The 19,478-nt window shown below is 35.1% G+C and overlaps 1 protein-coding gene across 1 annotated transcript in view; it reads right to left on the reverse strand.

Annotated features, from left to right (window-relative positions):
• MFN1 (mitofusin 1) overlaps window positions 1-19,478 on the reverse strand; it is a 33,842-nt gene that overhangs the window by 10,937 nt on the left and 3,427 nt on the right. The window contains exons 3-10 of the mRNA XM_007466699.1: window positions 18,358-18,493; window positions 16,960-17,122; window positions 13,887-14,011; window positions 12,188-12,296; window positions 10,440-10,547; window positions 7,177-7,330; window positions 6,996-7,063; window positions 834-955 (exon numbers count right to left, since the gene is read on the reverse strand). Of these exons, the coding sequence (XP_007466761.1) occupies window positions 834-955; window positions 6,996-7,063; window positions 7,177-7,330; window positions 10,440-10,547; window positions 12,188-12,296; window positions 13,887-14,011; window positions 16,960-17,122; window positions 18,358-18,493 (985 nt within the window). The remainder of the gene's footprint in view (window positions 1-833; window positions 956-6,995; window positions 7,064-7,176; window positions 7,331-10,439; window positions 10,548-12,187; window positions 12,297-13,886; window positions 14,012-16,959; window positions 17,123-18,357; window positions 18,494-19,478) is intronic.

Genomic DNA, 19,478 nt, shown 5'->3' on the forward strand with positions numbered 1-19,478 from the left:
TTCCTGCTAAAGTGTCAAAATTAGGCAACAGACCTAGATATGAGTGCAGTTTTGTTCTCAGCAAGATCAAATACATTTAAAATCCCCAATTTTATATCTTGGATTTAATCTTAGATGCTTTATATCTTCCCATTGATTGGCTTAAGCCCACTTAAAGGTCCAATTGAGGCTTAACATCATTATGCTTATAACATCTAATAACATCTTAATCTCTGTTTCAAGTATACAAAGTTTGTGAGAACTACCCTTTTCTTCGACTAGTGTTGGCACTTTCGTGTATTCATTTTCATCATTACAAGGTAATAAATGGAATAAAATACTGCAATATAGTATGACATATAGAGTAATGCTTACCAAATTCACTTTCTGGCTGGCAGGTAGTATCACCTTGTTTGTTTACCAGCTGATATAAAACCACAACTGGCATAAAGGAGTGATTTCAAGGTTTCAATGTATGAATATACGAAAGATGAGTGATAGGTTGAATGTAAAAAGAGGGTCACCTGTTTTGGACTTCAAGAAATTCTGCTGGAAGAAATGGTTCTTTCACTGCTTTAAAGACATTTAAAGCCACTGAACATTTTAAAATTACAGCTCACACACGAGAATACTGAGATCCAGGGGATGTAAATGATTATTTGTTCAAGGTTGTAAAAAAAATATTTATAGTTTCAAATATTCATTAAAAAACATGCAAGTAGGCATCAGCTAAACCTACAAGGCTGATGTTAGTGTGAAAGGTATTTAATAATATAAAAATTTTAAACCTTAGTCTAAAGAATTCATATTGACACAAAAATAATTTTTTATTTTGCAATAAAATGAATTCATACCTTTTCTCTGCTGCTGCCACGTTTATTGAATCCATTATGTTTTTCACCGTTTCTAGTATCTGTTTAGCTCTGATAGTGTGCTGTTCAAACTTTGTTTTCACTGCTGACTGCGAGATACACTCCTGCGAGGGGCCCAAGCCATAACACATTACTGTAATTCCATCCCAACAATTTCAGGAATTTAAACACAAAAACTTGCTGTTTGTAATGTTAACCAAAACAGACACAAGGATAGAAAATAAATGGATGACAAACACAACTTAAAAATTATAAAGGTAAAAAAAAAAGTCAAAAATTTAAAAGTTAAAAGGCTTTAACAGCAAGCTCATAGCTTTGTGTAATTTTACACAGTAATGTGCAATGGTTCTTTGACTATATTATTTTTTTAAATAAATAAAAAAGGGTGCTATTTTCAATGTTAAAAAAGGTTTCCTATTAGGATTACTAATTTTATTTGGATCACCTTTAATCTACTTCTAGTCCATCTATCTTGATTTTTCTCATATTTGCAATGAAAACCTCATGAAGTTCTTAAGCCATGAAATAGAATTCTACATTGAAAAAAATGAACAATACGATTCACATAAAGTTAGTAAAAAGGACTTCTACAGATTAAAGCTTGAACAAATTGGAAAATACTATTTAACAGCAAACAACCTAAATAATATTTTAAATTGTTTATAGAAAAATATCTAAAGCTATTTCTAAGATAATCCCTTTATTGTCATTGGACTATAGTATGTGCATGTAGGTCAGAATGATGCCTTATCTCATGTTTCACTTTCAAGCTAACTGTAGCTCACAACTTACTAACAGTTGTACAAATCAATTAGTGTTTCATGACCAGTGTTTTTTACAGAGAATACATCAGAATGCACCACATATGATGATGGATGTTTATTTTGTGAAATTTTGTTTCAGTTTCAATATATGTGCATATTACTTGTTATTTAAAACATTTACTGTGATTCATCATTTAAGTGCTAGCAAAATTATTAAATTAAAATTGGCCTTTCACTTTTACATCATAGAAAAGTCAAATTCTGTACTGACATAACATTTGAAAACAACTGCAAGTGTAGAGAAATACTATCTGGTCTTTGAACAACCAAGAACACTCATCTGGGTCACGACATCAAATTAGGGATATACTCCCCAACTCTCCAATATTTCCATGAATTCATCTTCTTGAACTTAATATAAAACCAGTACAAACTGTGGTAATTACTTCTGAAAGTAATTACTATCATTTATCAAAATAAACAGCTTTTAAGCTTTAAAAGGTAGTCACTTAACTCTAGCACTATATTTGTTATGGTGAAATTAGTATATTATATATTCATTCAGTGTTCTATTTATAATCTATGCTGAGCCGTCACATCTCTAAAATGATTATTTCACTAAGACAGAAGAGACTTTTAAACTCTCTCTTTGGTATTTTTTTGAGGTATAGAAAACAAAGCAGATTCATTTCTTTAGCTATAGGGCACATGAGGGTAATTCATTTAGTTAACAGTTTATGTCTTAACTCAGAGCCCAATACTTTTTTTCAGTGCATAGTCTTACTTTTGCTCATTGTCAAGCTCATTTATACATCACTCAATTATCACTAATCCTGAAGAGATTAGTAATAAGAAGTTACAGTATTCCTGTTCTGTATATGCCAAAGCAGAAGCCACCAATAACTACACAATATTAAACATTTAAAGTGCAAACTGCTTATTTTTTTTCAAACTGCTTATTTTTTAATGACCAAAACAAAGTTTTGATTTTACTTTAAATAACTATCTCATAAATTGCCAAATTAACCATCACAAAAACTATAATAAAAGAATAAAAATATTTTTAAAAGAAAAAAAAGTTAAAAGAAATTCTGTTCCTCGATGAAGCAGATCTAGATATCAGCAATGAAGACCCCAAATTTGTAGGTAACAGCACAGTATTAGAGCTAGACTAGAGAAAAAGAAAAGACCTCCAAAAGTTATTAGGCAATATACAAGTTATTCCTTGATTCAAAAATATACATTGGTGAATAAGTATAAAGAAGAAAACAGGCAATCTTTTTCTAATTAAAAAGTACCCCACACTGACGTTCCCGCTGATCAGAAAAATATCAGAAGTCAACTGCAAAAGGAATACTCTATTCCAAACTAAGTATAGGGAATGCTAATTTATTTTTTTAAATATTTATTTATTTGGCTGCACCAGGTCTTAGTTGCAGCATGTGGGATCTAGTTCCCTGACCAGGGATTGACCCCGGGCCCCCTGCATTGGGAGCACTGAGTCTTAGCCACTGGACCACTGGGGAAGTCCCAGGGAATGCTAATTTAAATAAAGGTTCTTTACTGAACCATTTCTCAGAGCCCTTTATATACTAATATACTTATGAATCTCCATGGGAGACATATATAGCATGCAGCAGTTCCCAGACTTATTTTATCAGGAACTCTAATTTTCCAAGGAGAAATTTAAAATACTACACCAGACAATTTAAATTCCATCTTGTCAGAGTATCCTGTAGGCTGTTTTAAAACTTATTAAAGATTTAGAACCAAAACAATAATCACATCTCAATTATGATCATCTTCTGATTTTCTAATAACATTTACAGAAAACAGCTGATGATTTAGTCATATGTAGTTACAAGTTTGTAAATATTAATATTTATGTGTAATTAAGACATACAGGGCTTCCCTGGTGGTGCAGTGGTTGAGAGTCCGCCTGCCGGTGCAGGGGACACGGGTTTGTGCCCCGGTCTGGGAGGATCCCACATGCCGCAGAGCGGCTGGGCCCGTGAACCATGGCCGCTGAGCCTGCGCGTCCAGCGCCTGTGCTCCGCAACGGGAGAGGCCACAACAGTGAAAGGCCCGCGTACCGCAAAAAACAAAAACAAAAACATAAACCAGCTTGTCAAGTCCCCTTGATAAAAGACCCTAAATACCCAATAACATGCTATTTACCACTCCCAATGTATTATTTTGAAATATCTTAAACTGGCAGGAAAATTGCAAGAAAGAACACCAAGATACAATATACCTTCCAAGTAAATATACCAAATGTTAACATTCAGCTTTGTTTACCTTTCCTTCTCTCTCTCCATGCAGATCTATATAGATAAGTCTATATAGATATTCATCTTTATACATACCTGTATATATTTCTTCCTGAACAATTTGACAGTTCATTGTAACCACCACAGCCTTACTACTAAATATATTAACATGTGTCTCCTAAGAACGGGGACATTTTCCTATACAATCACAAAACAATTACTGTATTCAGAACTTTTATCACCGGGACAATACTATTAACCTAACATACAGTCCATTTCCAAATTTCATCAGTTGTCCCAGGAATGTCCTTCACAACAAATTCACTGACACAAAACTATTAAGAATAGTTAATGGCCAAATATGTGGGCAAAAAAATTTTAGATTTCTAAACTGTGTTCAGAATATACACCTGTCCAAATATAGGCTGAAAACAAGAAAACATATGAATAGAATTAACATTGATTTTCTTGATCGATTTTATTTAATTTCCAAGCCTTATTTAACTTGGTACCCTGAAGTTCATAATATTCAGCTTCTTTTAAACCAAATGAATCTCAAGAGGTCCATGGCAAAGATCAGACTGATAAAATGATTAACTTGGTACAGTTTTTCTTTATACAAAAATCATCTTATAAGACTACACACACAATATTGAATTCTAAAAACAGAGAAAATGTGTATAAAGGCCACATTTTGTGATCACAGTGCTAAAAAAATCAAGAAAAGTTAGATGATAATAATCAAAACATCTGAATTTTAATAACTCCTGTATTGAATAGGAAATGCCAAAAGCTATCATTAAAAATTAATCAACAATGAAACTGGATACTGAAACCTATAGAATACATCCAAAGCTACACTCAGACAAATTCATGGCCCTAAATTCTTTCTTAAAGACCAAAAAGCAAAAAACAATCCCACTTATATAATGAAAGCAGAAAGAAACTTTGTGTAAAGATTAACATATAATTTAATGAATAAAACCCCCAAAATACTATGTATCAACTGATAAATTAACCAAAGTCTTTGGAGGAAAAGCAAAGCAATCAGATCATTGGTAAATCCAATTAAGGTTTAAAATACACAGATATTTCTTGTATCCTTTATCTATCTATATATACATATAAGTATAGATATAGAAAATACAAAATTTTTTTAAATATACAATTTTATACTAAATCATAAATTCTCAGAAATGCACCAATTTATAGGAAATCGTAAATTACCAAAATTAGTTTTAAAAGTAACGAATTTCAGCTTTGGCAAAAGTTGAAAAGAGTTGTCAGTGCAGTTACCAAAAAAATGGCCATCCAGACAAAATTTTTTGCCACCTGATTACTTCTTTAGGTAAATTCAAATAATTTCTAGCTGATTCTCATTTTATATCATAGTTTTAAACAAAAATTTCAAACTCTAAAGCCTAACATTCTCCACAACTTCATGTAAAAGCTCTTGCTCATAAACAGTTTTTTCCATATATAATTTTTAGATGCTCAAATGAACTTTTACAATAAAAAAGTGAAATGCCAAGTTTCTTCTAAAAACATTAAAAAGAATAGTTCCTAAGTCTGCCTGATTATTGCAATCACTCAGGGAGCTTTAAATATATAACAGATTCCTAGGTCCATCTTAGCCCTACTGGATTAGTCTCTGAGATGAGTCAGGAGTCTGCAGTTCTCTTAAGTACCTCATGTGTTTCTCATCATCAGCCGGGTTTGAAAACCAGTGCTCTAGAGCACATCTTTTATTCTTCTCATTCCCACCTCTTTAAGGAGATATTCTGGGAAATCAAATGCTGTACCAGGAACCAATATGAAAGAGGTATAAATGTATAACTGAACAGTATATGATTTGGTAGGAGAAATCAATGACAAACACACATGCACACAAACACACAGGAAGAAAGAAAAGCTCAATAAATAAGAAAAGACAAGGGAAACAATGATATGCTCCCCAATTATTTTCTCCATGGATGAAATGACTATAACTGGTAAGAGTGAGGAGAGCATTGAATCTCTTGTGAAAGCAAAAGGGAAAGAAGATAAACAATGGTCTTTGAGTAACTGGGATATCATATATCCTATAGCTTAGTTTGACAAGACACCTACTGATATCCCAGGGGCCTCTGAACAATCAGAAACATCTTACCAAGATAGCAGAGAGTGGGTTTTCTTAAACACCTTGTCTTTATCTACCTAATGGTCTTTCTCCCTCTCACCAAATTAAAAATAGGGGATAGTGAGCAAATGGTTAATTTAAAAAATTCTGCCAAGTACATTCAACATTTATGTCCTTACTATTAAGACAGTTACTACTTATAAGGAAGAATAATTACTGATGGAAGTTTTTTTTCAGTTCTGAAGTATTTGTGTTCATCTGCGGATGAGAAGGAGATATGCAATCTAATAAGCACAACTAAGAGCTAAATTAGAGTCAAGAAGATTAACAACTAGAGAATTTTTCAGTCAATGTAGGAAGTTTTAATGTCTCTGAATAAAACACCTACACCAAAACATAAGAGTATCTTCCCTCCCCAGTGCTGCACACACATTATCTATTCATGCACCTCAGCAGTTTAGATTCCTAAAATACAGGACCTATATCTTAATTATTTTTGTATTCGTTTGTTCAGGACATTTGGCATAAAACATGGAGAATTAACAGGTGACAATACAGTTTAGAAATGTAATTAACTTTTGTCCAATGACATTAGATATATTCTATCAAAAGAAAACAAATCTTCATTTTGCTCTATTATCCATTCCAACAGCAATTACATTTCTTTAATCTTGTGCCTGACTATTGAATATAAAATATTTTACCCACTGAACAACAAAATATTAAAAACTAGTGTCTCATTTAAATACAAATACATTAAAGAAAAAGAATAGGAAGAAATTATAATCTTTAATTTTCCATTCTTATGGATCATCCATTTTGCAGGGACTTTCTTTCTTCCAACTTTCCTCGTTTTACTTGCTGTGTCAGAACTACACTAAATAACACCAAAGGTTACTGACAAAGGTAAGTAGTGAAAACAGAAGATTATGATCACTCTCCAACCAATGCTACGGTTTTACATTAGTCAGTACATTCACAAAATTCCTACCTCAAAGATTTGTTCAAAATTCTGAAACTCCTGCAATCTTGCCTGAAATCCTTCTACAAGTGCCCCACCTGTAATATTAAGGTGAAGATTTTAAAACCTAGTATATAGCAAGATAAGATTTCTAGCATGCTATTTTTATAATCTATTTGTATTTCAAAAGGATGAAATAATGAATACATACCACCTTCTGGCATCCCCTGGGCTTTGTGCTTTCTAGCACTAAGAACTTCCTTTGCAGAAACAAAAAAGATACGATTCCGTGCTTCTAAAGGATCCACAACTTTGAGCTCCTCCACCAAGAAATGTAGGCATCTTTCCATGTGCTGTCTGCGTACCTAGAGAAAAACAGGGTATTAAAAGAATTCTAATAATTAAACAAATATAACAGTTACTGGCCTATACTAAACTCCACTTATAGTGATATTGTTACTATATGATATAGTAACAGTTGCCTTATATGTAACAAATCCAAAAATTCTAATAAATGAAGTTTGATACTTGCTGACAGGAAATCTTCCTCTTAACTTAATGATTCTTCCTTGAACATTTAATTTAAAATTCTGATGGACCATCAAATACTACACAACCATTAAGAAACATACTGTAGACAAACATTACTGTTTAATGGCATGGGGAAAGGTTCCTAATTCTGTATTAAGGGTATATGATGTGTACATATATTTATGTAAATTAATAGGTGGCATGCAGGCAATACCCAAAAAACTAGGTGGCATTTTAATTTCTTCCTTAAGCTTTTATTTTCCAAATTTTCTACAGTGAAGCTATTAATGCCTTTAAAATCAGAAATTAAGTGCTACAATAAATTTGCTATAATGAAGTTATTTTTATTTTGAAATCAGAACATAGATGGTATATTTTTCTTCTAAAAAACACTGGGGGGACTTCCCTGGTGGTCCAATGGGTAAGACTTCACACTCCCTATGCATGGGGCCCAGGTTCAATCCCTGATTGGGGAACTAGATCCCACACGCATGCCGCAACTAAGAGTTAGCAGGCCACAACTAAGAAGCCTGCATGCTGCAACTAAAAGGTCCCACATGCTGGAACGAAGATCCCACAAGCTGCAAATGAGACCCAGCGCAGCCTAAATAAATTAATTAAAAATTTTAAAAAAAACTACCTGGAATTAAAATTGGGGAGAATGCATTAGCTAGGGACTGGAGCTCTAACATTAGGTTTAACAATAGCACTTGGGTACCTAAATTAGGAAGAAGGATTGGAAGTTAGTTAGGGTTTAGTACCAGCCTTTAGCATTACGGCTATGATAAGAGATCTCCATGTTAAGACTTAATAAAATTAAGCTAAATAGGAATGGAGAAGAACAATTTGTGGGTGATATTTCCTAATTCTCTGATGATTAAATGAGACCCCAATTTGAAAGAGTATGATTATAAAGCAAGAGTTAATAACAACAGGATATAAATCATCATATTAAGCAAAATTTCAATTTGCGGGGTGAGGGGAAGAATGAAAGCAAATAATCTAACATGTGAATAGTGATGGGATAGTGTAAATTTTATTTTTTAATGCATTTTCTAAGTTTTTTTAATAATAAACACATACTACTATTAAAATCAGAAAAAGGAGTACCAAGCAAATTAAATATTATTTGTAGACCAAATACCAGATTCTCTATTCTTTTTATTTTTTTATTTTATTTTATTTTTTAACATCTTTATTGGGGTATAATTGCTTTACAATGGTGTGTTAGTTTCTGCTTTATAACAGAGTGAATCAAAATGAAGTTTCTAAAACCACCAGCATGACTAAAATGAAAAACAAAAACAAAAAATTCCAAGTGTTGGCAAGGATATAAATCACATGGGACTCTCAATCTGGTGGTGGGAATATAAACTGGTATGAGCACTTCAGAAAACACTTGGGCAGTATTTATTAAAACAGCATATTCTTGGGAATTCCCTGGTAGTTCAGTGGTTAGGACTCTTTTGTTTTCACTGCCAAGGGGGCGACTTCAATCCCTGGTCAGGGAACTAAGATCCTGGTAAGCCACGTGGTGAGGCCAAAAAACAAACAATAAACCCCCAGCATATTCTTAATCTGTAATCCAGCAATTCTACTCTTAGATTATACCCATGGATTACTGATTCCTGTGTTACTGACATTTTTAGTCAGATAAATCTTTGGTTTGGGGGCAGGAGCTGTTCTGTGTTATAGGATGCTTAACAGCATCACTAGCCTCTACCGACTAGATGCCAGTAGCATACACCCTCAATTGTGGCAACCAAAATATTCCCTGGGGGACAAAATCGCGCAGTCACTTACACTGAGAACCACTGGTATATACTCAGCAGAAATGTACACCAATGTGCACCAAAAAGACATATACAAGAATATGCACAGGGACCTCTCTGGTGGCCCAGTGGTTAAGAATCCGTCTTGCAACACAGGGGATGCTGGTTCAATCCCTGGTCAGGGAACTAGGATCCCACATGCCACAGGGCAACTAAGTCCACGTGCCACAACTACAGACCTCGCACGCCACAACTAGAGAGAAGCCCATGCACCACAACAAGAGCCGACACAGGCAAAAAATAAATAAATAAAAAAGAATATGCACAGCAGCATTATTCATGATAGCTAAAAACAAGAAATTTATCCAAATGCCCATAACTATCAGAATGAACAGATCAATTGTTATTCATAGGATGAAATACCACACAGCAATGCACTTCAGCTATGCACAACAGTATGCATACATATCACAAATGTAACGCTGAGCAAAAAACCTGACATAGAATTAGATACTATGTGATTCCATTACATAAAGTTGAACAACCAGAAAAATTAATCTAGGGTATCAGAAGACATGGTAAGTGGTTATTCTTGGGTTGGAGGATAGAGGCTGGAAACGGGGGGTACTGGGGTGCTGGAATGTTCTGCTTCTTGATCTGGATCCTTACACAGGTGTCAAATTTGTAAATTCACTGAGCTGGACACTTATGATTTGTACACTTTTCTGTCATGTTATACTTAAATAGAGAATTAAAGAAAACAGGGGACTTCCCTGGTGGCGCAGTGGTTAAGACTTCGCCCTCCCAATGCAGGGGGCCCGGGTTCAATCCCTGGTCAGGAAACTAGATCGGCAAGCTGCAACTAAGGAGCCTGCCTGCCTGCGACTAAGACCCAGCACAACCAAATAAATAAATAAATATTAAAACAACAACAACAACAAAGAAACAGAAGGACATTTCAAGATCTAAAATGATTAGATAGTACTTTTATAACATAACTTTCCTTCAAAGTAGCTTAGTACTCTATCACATATCCACTTCAGGTTTTCTGTAACTATATTCTTCTCAAGAGAATAGCTGCTTATGATGTTCTATTCTATGAGATGTATTGTTTCTTCAGATAGCAATGTACATGACCGTTTTTCAAAACTTAAAGAAAAAAATAACTTACATCTTCCATATATTCTGGCTCTGATGCAGATGCATCCCAACGATTATTCAGAATAAAAATATTAGGCTTGGAAAGTCGCTCGTTTACCTTGTGAAAAAACTGTTTTTCCTAAAAAACATGAAATATCCAACAGTATGTTTACTTTTTAAAGCTACTTTATTTTTACCTTTATACTTGAAACTTTATTTGAATCTCAAAGTTTGAAACATTTAACAACAGTGATAACACCCACTGATAAAGGATCCCAAAGCACTCTGAGCATTAAACTTTCAAAGATGACAAAACTGGGCTTCCCTGGTGGTGCAGTGGTTGGAAGTCCGCCTGCCAATGCAGGGAATGCGGGTTCCTGCCCTGGTCCGGGAGGGTCCCACATGCCGCGGAGCGGCTGGGCCCGTGAGCCATGGCCGCTGAGCCTGCGCGTCCGGAGCCTGTGCTCCATGACAGGAGGGGCTGCAGTGGTGAGAGGCCCGCGTACCACAAAAAAAAAAAAAAAAAAAAAAAAAAAAAAAAAAAAAAAAAAAAAAAAAAAAAAAAAAAGATCAAAACTAAGATATAAGAAAGCAAAAGTTAAGATTTTCCTACTCCTCCCATCAGTCTTTTTTTGAAATTCAATTTAACCAATATTTATCTGTTTCTACTATATGCATGACATAAAAGATACTGCTAGATATGACAGTTCCATATTTTTAAAAAAGCTACCTCACATCTTTTTGAAGATTTAGACTAAGTAAATAATAATGTAAGACACATGTACAACACATAATAAACAATAAAGGTATATGCCATAAATAGTATAAATATCCAATTGAAATTAGGAAATGCTCCATAAAGAAGGAAGTGGTGATAAAGATGGGCTTGCAAAGTACTGACAACAGGGCTTTTTGAAGGATGAAAAATTGGGAGGGGGAAGAACTGTGCACAAAGAATAACATAAACAAAGGTACCAAAGTCAGGATGTGTATCAAAGTTTGTTTATCCAACACCTAAAAAATGCAGTTACTCTAAAACAGATTTTAAACATTTCCCTATTTTTTATACCGTCAGGTTGTAAACAACTGTCAGTGTTGTCACAGCAACACGGTTTATGTGATATAGATCGGGCCATATAAACACTAATAACACGGTGACAAAACAGGTCTTGCTGGTAACACCTAGGTTTTAATGGTGTTTGGCCATTTATATGCTTTTGATGAATAACATTTTTTTAAGATTATACAATAGTTTTGGATATTAGATACTGAAACTCTGGAAAGTTTATTTGAAATAAGTCTGGCTCTAGACATTCTGGATAAATAATCTTCTATGTTTGACAGCAGCTTATAGTGTACACAGGTAAACTGAAACCTACAGTGCACACAGATAAAGCCGGAAAAGGCTGACAAAACTCAAAGTATGAAAAGCCTTGCCTGCCAGATAGGGAGGTGAGGTGGGAGTGTTATACTTTATTCAAAAGACTTAAGCCAACAGCCTAACAATTCTGATGCCTATTTCTTCAGAAACTTGTAAATAACCACAGTGAATGTCAACACCACACATGTATCACACCGTGAACTCAAATATTCACTAGAAGCTAGAGCCATCAAACCAGAATCAGCCCTTCCAATCCCACAGAAACACAAACCCCTTCGTTCACCTCTGATATTAAAGCTTCTTTCTAATCCATGACTTGGATTTCCTTCACTTTTCAGAATTAAAACAGACATCATTTCATTTCCTATCATTCAAACACAATAATGATTAGACCCTACCGTATTCATTAGAGTTGATTCAGAGTTTGCAACCAAAACGAAGACATCAGCATCTAAGCAAAACTTATCAATCCAGCTATCCAGCTCTGTAGTGACATCTGTACCTGGACTAATGGGAATAAAATAAAATTGTGTTATATATTCTTTAAAAAGAAAATTTAGATTACAGAGAGATAATTTTTTTAAACTTTTAAGAATTAGTTGAAGTCTAAAGGATAGGATTTCTACCAGTTATCAGTCTGAAGCCTAAGAGATTTAAATTACTTTCTCAGCTATAAGACAGCAGTTGTGGAAAGCTGAGAATCTGTGCTTTATATACTTCTATTCTGCTGACAACCCCCAAAGCCTGTCCAATCAACAACTTAACAAATGCTAAAAAAGTTTATTTACTAAAGAGAGAAAACTTCGTGATTTTTGACAAAGCAAGTAACATGTTCACTATTTTAATCTTTTAAATCTTTATGCTTTGGAAGATTGAAAATAAGCAATGGAAAAAAAGAAAATAAAACCTAGGCTAATATACAACCTATACTACAAAAAGTATAGTCCAACTGTCTATACATTGACTTGATATGTCCTGTGACAAATTGGCAAGTTAACAGGTTGGGGTCATGGATACAGTCTGGTCATGAAATAAAGAAAAATTAATTAGTTAATATTATATTTAAACCAAATATTTTAATTTCCCAAGCACCTTCTCTCATCTGAGCTATTTCTGTTGATTACTTGAAACTCGCTTTCAATCAAAAGGGAAGACCATCAACCAAAAAAATAAAGATTTCCATAGAACACTGAAATTTCAACTGAAGAAAACAAAAGAGCCCACCACAATTAAAAAAAATCATTTAACTACTTGTTTTGGTTAAGGACTCTGCTAAAGAGATATGCATTACCATTTTATTAAGCACCAGTGTAGTAGGATGATTTTTGAAAAAACATATTAAATGCAGGTTAATCAGAAGAGCCTGAATAAATTACAAAATCATGCAATTAATTCTTGAATAATGAAAAGCTGTATGAACTGTCCAGCGGTTATTTTGGGAAACTAAGTCTCAAGAATAATTACTGATTAAAAATAATACCTATTTAGGGCTTCCCTGGTGGCGCAGTGCTTGAGAGTCCGCCTGCCGATGCAGGAGACGCGGGTTCGTGCCCCCAACTGGGCCCATGAGTCACAACTACTGAGCCTGTGCATCTGCAGCCTGTAGTCCGCAACAAGAGAGGCTGCGATAGTGAGAGGCCCACGCCCCGCAATGAAGAGGGGCCCCCGCTTGCCACAACTAGAGAAAGCCCTCGCACAGAAACGAAGATGCAACACAGAAAAAAAAAAAAAAAAAAAAAAATAATACCTATTTAGAGTTATCTATCTAGGTATCTAGAATGAGACAATCTCTAAGGCCCAACCAATTATCCAAACTACAAAGTCAGTCTAGAGAAAAAGTGACAATTCTTGAAATTTCCTGTTAATAGAATTAAACTGATAAATTGGCACTTTTATGAAACCATTAAAAAACAAAAAAATAATAACATCTATTCCATTACAATCAAGCAAATGAGAACAAAGCAGCAACTGAACATTTTTTTTTTAAGCAACTGAACATTTAAAATTTTTACGTACTACATGCTAGAAGCAAGCAGCATTTCTAAAAAAAAAAAAATACAAATACATACGTAGAAAACAATTCATATGTAATTTTACCTATCCACTAAAACCAGGTCATCTCTCAAGAGGGCACATTTTGCCTTTGGCCAAAAGACATGTACAAGACAGCCAGCTTTCAAGTCTTTGTCCATATGAAGGGCATGGGCCAGCTGATTAACTGTCTAAAGTGGGAAGGAAAGAAAAAATAAAACTCTACTTGTAACAAAATTCAATAAAAATTTAAAATATTATGATTTGGTACATTTATTTCTGCAAAACATGTAGAAAAACCAGAACTTTAAATCTTTTGAAGTAAAACCATCTCAGCAATCTTGAGAAACCTGAGGTTTAAAATTACCAAGTAGGAAAGAAAATAAGGCCTTGAAACCGTTTACTCATACCATTCAACAACGATAATCTGGGCTGGAAACATTCTAAATGTCCAACAAATGGAACTCTGGCAATGAATCCCATGCAACCCCTGAAACTGATATTGTATGTATGAAAAGAAATTCACAATATATTAAGAGAAAAAAAGCAAATCAGAAAATAGCATATATGGGACTTCCCTGGTGGTGCAGTGGTTAAGAATCCACCTGCCAATGCAGGGTACATGGGTTCGATCCCTGGTCCGGGAAGATCCCACATGCTGTGGAGCAACTAAGCCCGTGCACCACAACTACTGAGTCTGTGCTCTAGAGCCCATGAGCCACAACTACTGAGCCTGCATGCCACAACTACTGGCCCGCCTGTGCGCCTAGAGCCCGTGCTCCACAACAAGAGAAGCCATTGCAATGAGAAGCCCGCACACTGCAACGAAGAGTAGCCCCTGCTCATTGCAACTAAAGAAAGGCCACATGTAGCAATGAAGACCCAGTGCAGCCAAATAAATAATAAAATTATTTAAAAAAAGAAAGAAAATAGAATATATGATATAAAACCATTTTGTTTTAAAAATACAGAGAAACACCAATCAATGTAACTCTATAGCAAAGAATTTCCACTGAATTTAGAAGTGTAAGAGTTTTGGAGTTTCTTTTCTTTTTGCCTAATTGTATTTTCTGACTCTTCTAAAATAAGTTTATTGCTTAGTAATAAGGGGGGAAAAATAAAGGAATGTCACTAGGTAGTTATTTATTCACACAAGCCTGCTTTGTATCAATGACTATGCCTTCTCTTTCCATTTAAATTTCCTAAAATATTTCTATTTCTCAAGATGACTTCTGACACACATTAGTTCATTACCTTTCTTGTATGTGTTAAACATACAATTAAGTACAAAGGGCTTAAGACAAAGTTAATAATCAAGGAAAGGGCATCAGTACACACACCTTGATGGTTCTTTTGTGATTTGTATGAAATTTTAAAGGGAAACATCTATTTTCAAATGGGCACAATAGTCCTGATCAGGCTTGAAGTGAATCTCCACAGTGACAATGTTAGGCAGGGGTTTTTCTGTTTGCTTTCATAAACTTTTTGATAGAATTATAAACTTGTATTAAAATCCTGATACCTGGGCTTCCCTGGTGGCGCAGTGGTTAGGAATCTGCCTGCCAATGCAGGGGATGCGGGTTCGAGCGCTGGTCCGGGAGGATCCCACATGCCATGGAGCAGCTGGGCCCGTGTGCCACACTACTGAACCTGCACTCTAGAGTCTGTGTGCCACAACTACTGAAGCCTGTGAGCCACAACTACTGAAGCCCACGTGCCTAGAGGCTGTGCTCCACAACGAGAAGCTACTGCAATGAGAAACCAGCACGCTGCAACAAAGAGTAACCCCCACTCGCCGCAAGTAGAGGAAGCCCGTGCGTAGCAACGAAGACCCAATGCAGTCAAAAATAAATTAATTTAATTAAAAAAAAATCCTGATACCTTACCTATAAAATTAAAATAATAAAAGCACCCATCTGACAGAGTTGTGGTGAGGTTTGAGTTATTACAAGTATTTAGAATAGTGTCTGCTACCTATCTTGATTACAAAATAAGCGATTCCTTCATTTGTATGGCTTAAAAGCTTGAAAAATATTTTCATAAATATCATCTTATTTATTGTTTGTAAGTAATCTGAAAGGTATTAGACAGATTGAGTTACTTTCTCTGATCAAACAGCAAACTCACAGAAGGAGGACTAGACCTATGAATTCACCTACAGTTTAGCCAAAACTAAAATAGCATGGATCTTCACACACTGAACTTTTGCATTTGTGGGAGAGATCTTACAACTTAAGAGGAAGTGAGTATAGTGAGAAGCAGTGCCTTTTACCAATTGCTTTCATTCCAGAGTAAATATCTTGCATCCTAATTGCTTTTTATTTTTGTTTGGCTGAAAAAAAATCTAGTGCCACTGAATTCCTTAAGAAATTTATGAAAGGTTAGGGAACTACCACTGGCCTTTATCTGATAAAGCTATAACATTTACTAATGAATATGCTTACCAAATATTCCAAGGGCAAAAACAGTTTCTAAAGGCACAGATGTGTCAAAAACAGATTCCAGAGCCCAATTTTTTATTTTATTTTTTTTTAATTTTATTTATTTATTTTTTTTTTGCGGTACGCGGGCCTCTCACTGCCGTGGCCTCTCCCATTGCGGAGCACAGACTCCGGACACGCAGGCCCAGCCGCTCCGCTGCACGCGGGATCCTCCCGGACCGGGGCACAAACCCGCGTCCCCTGCATCGGCAGGCGGATTCTCAGCCACTGCGCCACCAGGGAAGCCCCAGAGCCCAATTTTTTAAACAGTTTTCTTTAGAAAGACAAGATTTGAGATTAAACAGCAACAACACACTTCAATAATGTTCTTTTCACCAGGAACACTATTTTAAAAATTTTATAAACTTTTAATTCTAATTTACTTTCATTTAGTTGAGGACAGGTTTTATTCTTCCAGTAACTTAGCTCTGAAGCAAAAGAATTTTAGAAAATTCAAAATATTAGTGAGGGTTTTAAAAGCTATGAATAGAAATACTAATGGTTCTTCCATTAGTATTTCTTGTAAAAAATTTTTACAAGTATCTTAAAAAGTATCTTAAAAGTAAATTAAAAGTATCTTCTTGTTAACAATTTTTTAAAAGAACAAGTTAAGGACATTATGTCAGGTACATTATGTTGCTAAAGATCAAACAGTATACCTTCACATTCTTTTTTTCATCTGACCCTTCTGTCATGAGATAGGCTTTATCTCCATCCGTTCCTTCAACACTCAGGAAGCAATTGGTTGTATGGCCAATTCCACTAGGGAGGACTTTATCCCACAACATGGCATTGATAACAGAGCTCTTCCCACTGCTTGTCCTGAAGAATGAATACACAAAATCATGACAACACATAATGGTAAAAACTTTGTTCTTTAACTGGGTCAAAGGCCAACTTTTTTAGAATGCAAATTTTGTAAAAAAATTTCATCAGATTACAATCTGAAATCACAGTCCACTCTTCCCATCACAAGACGTGGTCTAACGTCCCATCTTAAATCTGGGCTGGACCTTTTTCACACGCAAAGCTCATTCCTATTTCTTCTTCTCTAGCAGGACAACTGAGTCATCACTTCTCCAGAAGCCCTCTTCCCTCCCACTCCTATACCACCCTAACCTGGGGTAGGGCCTCTTTCATGGACCTACTTCATACTAGACTCTGTTTAAGGCCCTGAGAATATGGTCAAGTGGAAGCAGCAGATAACAACATAAAACAAAAAACAAACAAAAACAGAGCTTTGAGAAAAGTTTTCAAGGACATAAACAGGGTGCTTTAGCAGAGAATAACTGAGAAGGAATACCTTAGAGTGGTCCGGAAAGGTTTCTGCTGTAGTAACATTTAGGATGAGATTTGAAGAGTGAGAAGGAGTCAGACATAAAACAAGGCAAAGAGAATTCTAGGCATAGGAAATTTCAAGTGCTAAAGCCCTAAGATGGGAAATAGCTTAGAAGGCCTATGAGGTTAGTGAGTAAATAAATGCTTCTACTGGTAAACAGCATATGATATCTGAACAACCAAGTGGGGGCCTCGTCATTCCTCTTTGCATCTCTAGTACCTAACAGAGTGATTGGTACATAGGTAGTTAACAAATGGTCCTTAAATTAACATATGAGCTGTGGCAGAAATCATTCTACCACTCCAGAAGTTTCATTAAGGAATGGCACTTCTTATTCTCCTTCTGGGAATCATGGAGCTGAAAATCCTTTTGGAAGGCACACCTGATAATCAATAGAAACTTAAAAAGAGTAAGTCACAAATTATACTTATCTGTTTTTCTATTCTTACAGCTGGCTAAGAAGCCAATTCTTAGAGATGAGCATTCTTAAAAAACAAAAATATGATTGACCTTCATAAAGCTTTATTTTATACCAGGAACTAAAATGAACAAGTTCTTTTACATGCTAATAGCTTTAACATTTAATACAGGCAGAAACTGTTGTGAAGAGAAGGGGGAAGAATATCACTTGCTGCAACATCAGAAACAGAGCTGTGGATATGATCAAGAAAAGCTAATATCTGGAAACTACCCTTGAGAAGAAATAATAAAGGATTACCTGCCAAAAAATGCCACTTTCATGTGTCTCCGAGACAGCACCTCACCAATGATGGAAAGCTTATTTTTATACCTCTGTATTTCTATCAGATCATCCTCAGTTGCTACTCGGTCAAGTTCTTGATTCTTGTATGTTGCTGTAAAATTGAAACAGTATTAGAGAAAGTAATATAGATGAATATTAAGTTAATTATAAAACAGAATACTTAAGATATACATATATTTGGGTTTTGTTCTATATTAATATGCTATTTGAAAATAAAATGGTATCTGAATATTTGGTAAAAGGTGAATGCCTTGTTGTAATGGGTCATAAGAATACTGCCCAAAAGAATTTCAAAATTATTAAAAATTACAGGGGTCCAGTCAAAAGGGTATTTATTATTCATCTAGGTCTCAAAGACACAAAATACCCACCTAAGACAAAAAAGCATTTCTGAACAACGAAACTAGAACCTAATATCCACCTATTATTATTCCATCCTGACAGGAGCTTCAAATCTTGAACTGAGAAGAGGGATTCACATGCTAAGAGTGAGGTTTGAATGGGCAGTCCCCCCAAAATAAAGATATGGTTCAAGGAGGTCTTCAAGCTAGGTAAGACCTTGCTGTCTTACTACTTCTTGTCTGCTTCCCACAGGGGTGGAGCAAGACAGCTCCTTGAACATGAATGAAAAGAGAATTGCAGACTGTAAACCACTCCTGTCAGGTTTGGGAGTAACTGTCTACCCCAGCCCCAATCTCTCTTCCTCCAGAGATGGGGGTAGCTGGGAAAGCAACGATTTGAAAAGTAGGAAAGTATCTTAGTTTTGTTCATATTTCAGGAATATACATTTTACATTTTTTTCACCTCATTTTGAAGGTGAAAACATGAAGATTCATTTGGCTATCTGAATGGTCCTAATTAGAGACAAATACTGACACAACTTACTGAGTGACCATCTAATTAAACTTAAGCTTCACATCTCACCATACTTTTCAAGTACATTGATAAAATATGTGCAATTTGGTGAATACAGGCAAGACTGGCTTAAATACCATTACATTCATCTTTGTTTTTCATTTCATTCTTTTTTTTTTTTATTTCATTTCATTCCTGCTCTTCTACTTGCTTCCTGGTTT

The sequence above is a fragment of the Lipotes vexillifer genome, unplaced genomic scaffold (genome assembly GCF_000442215.2).
Source record: "Lipotes vexillifer unplaced genomic scaffold, Lipotes_vexillifer_v1.1 scaffold258, whole genome shotgun sequence".
Classification (NCBI taxonomy): domain Eukaryota; kingdom Metazoa; phylum Chordata; class Mammalia; order Artiodactyla; family Lipotidae; genus Lipotes; species Lipotes vexillifer.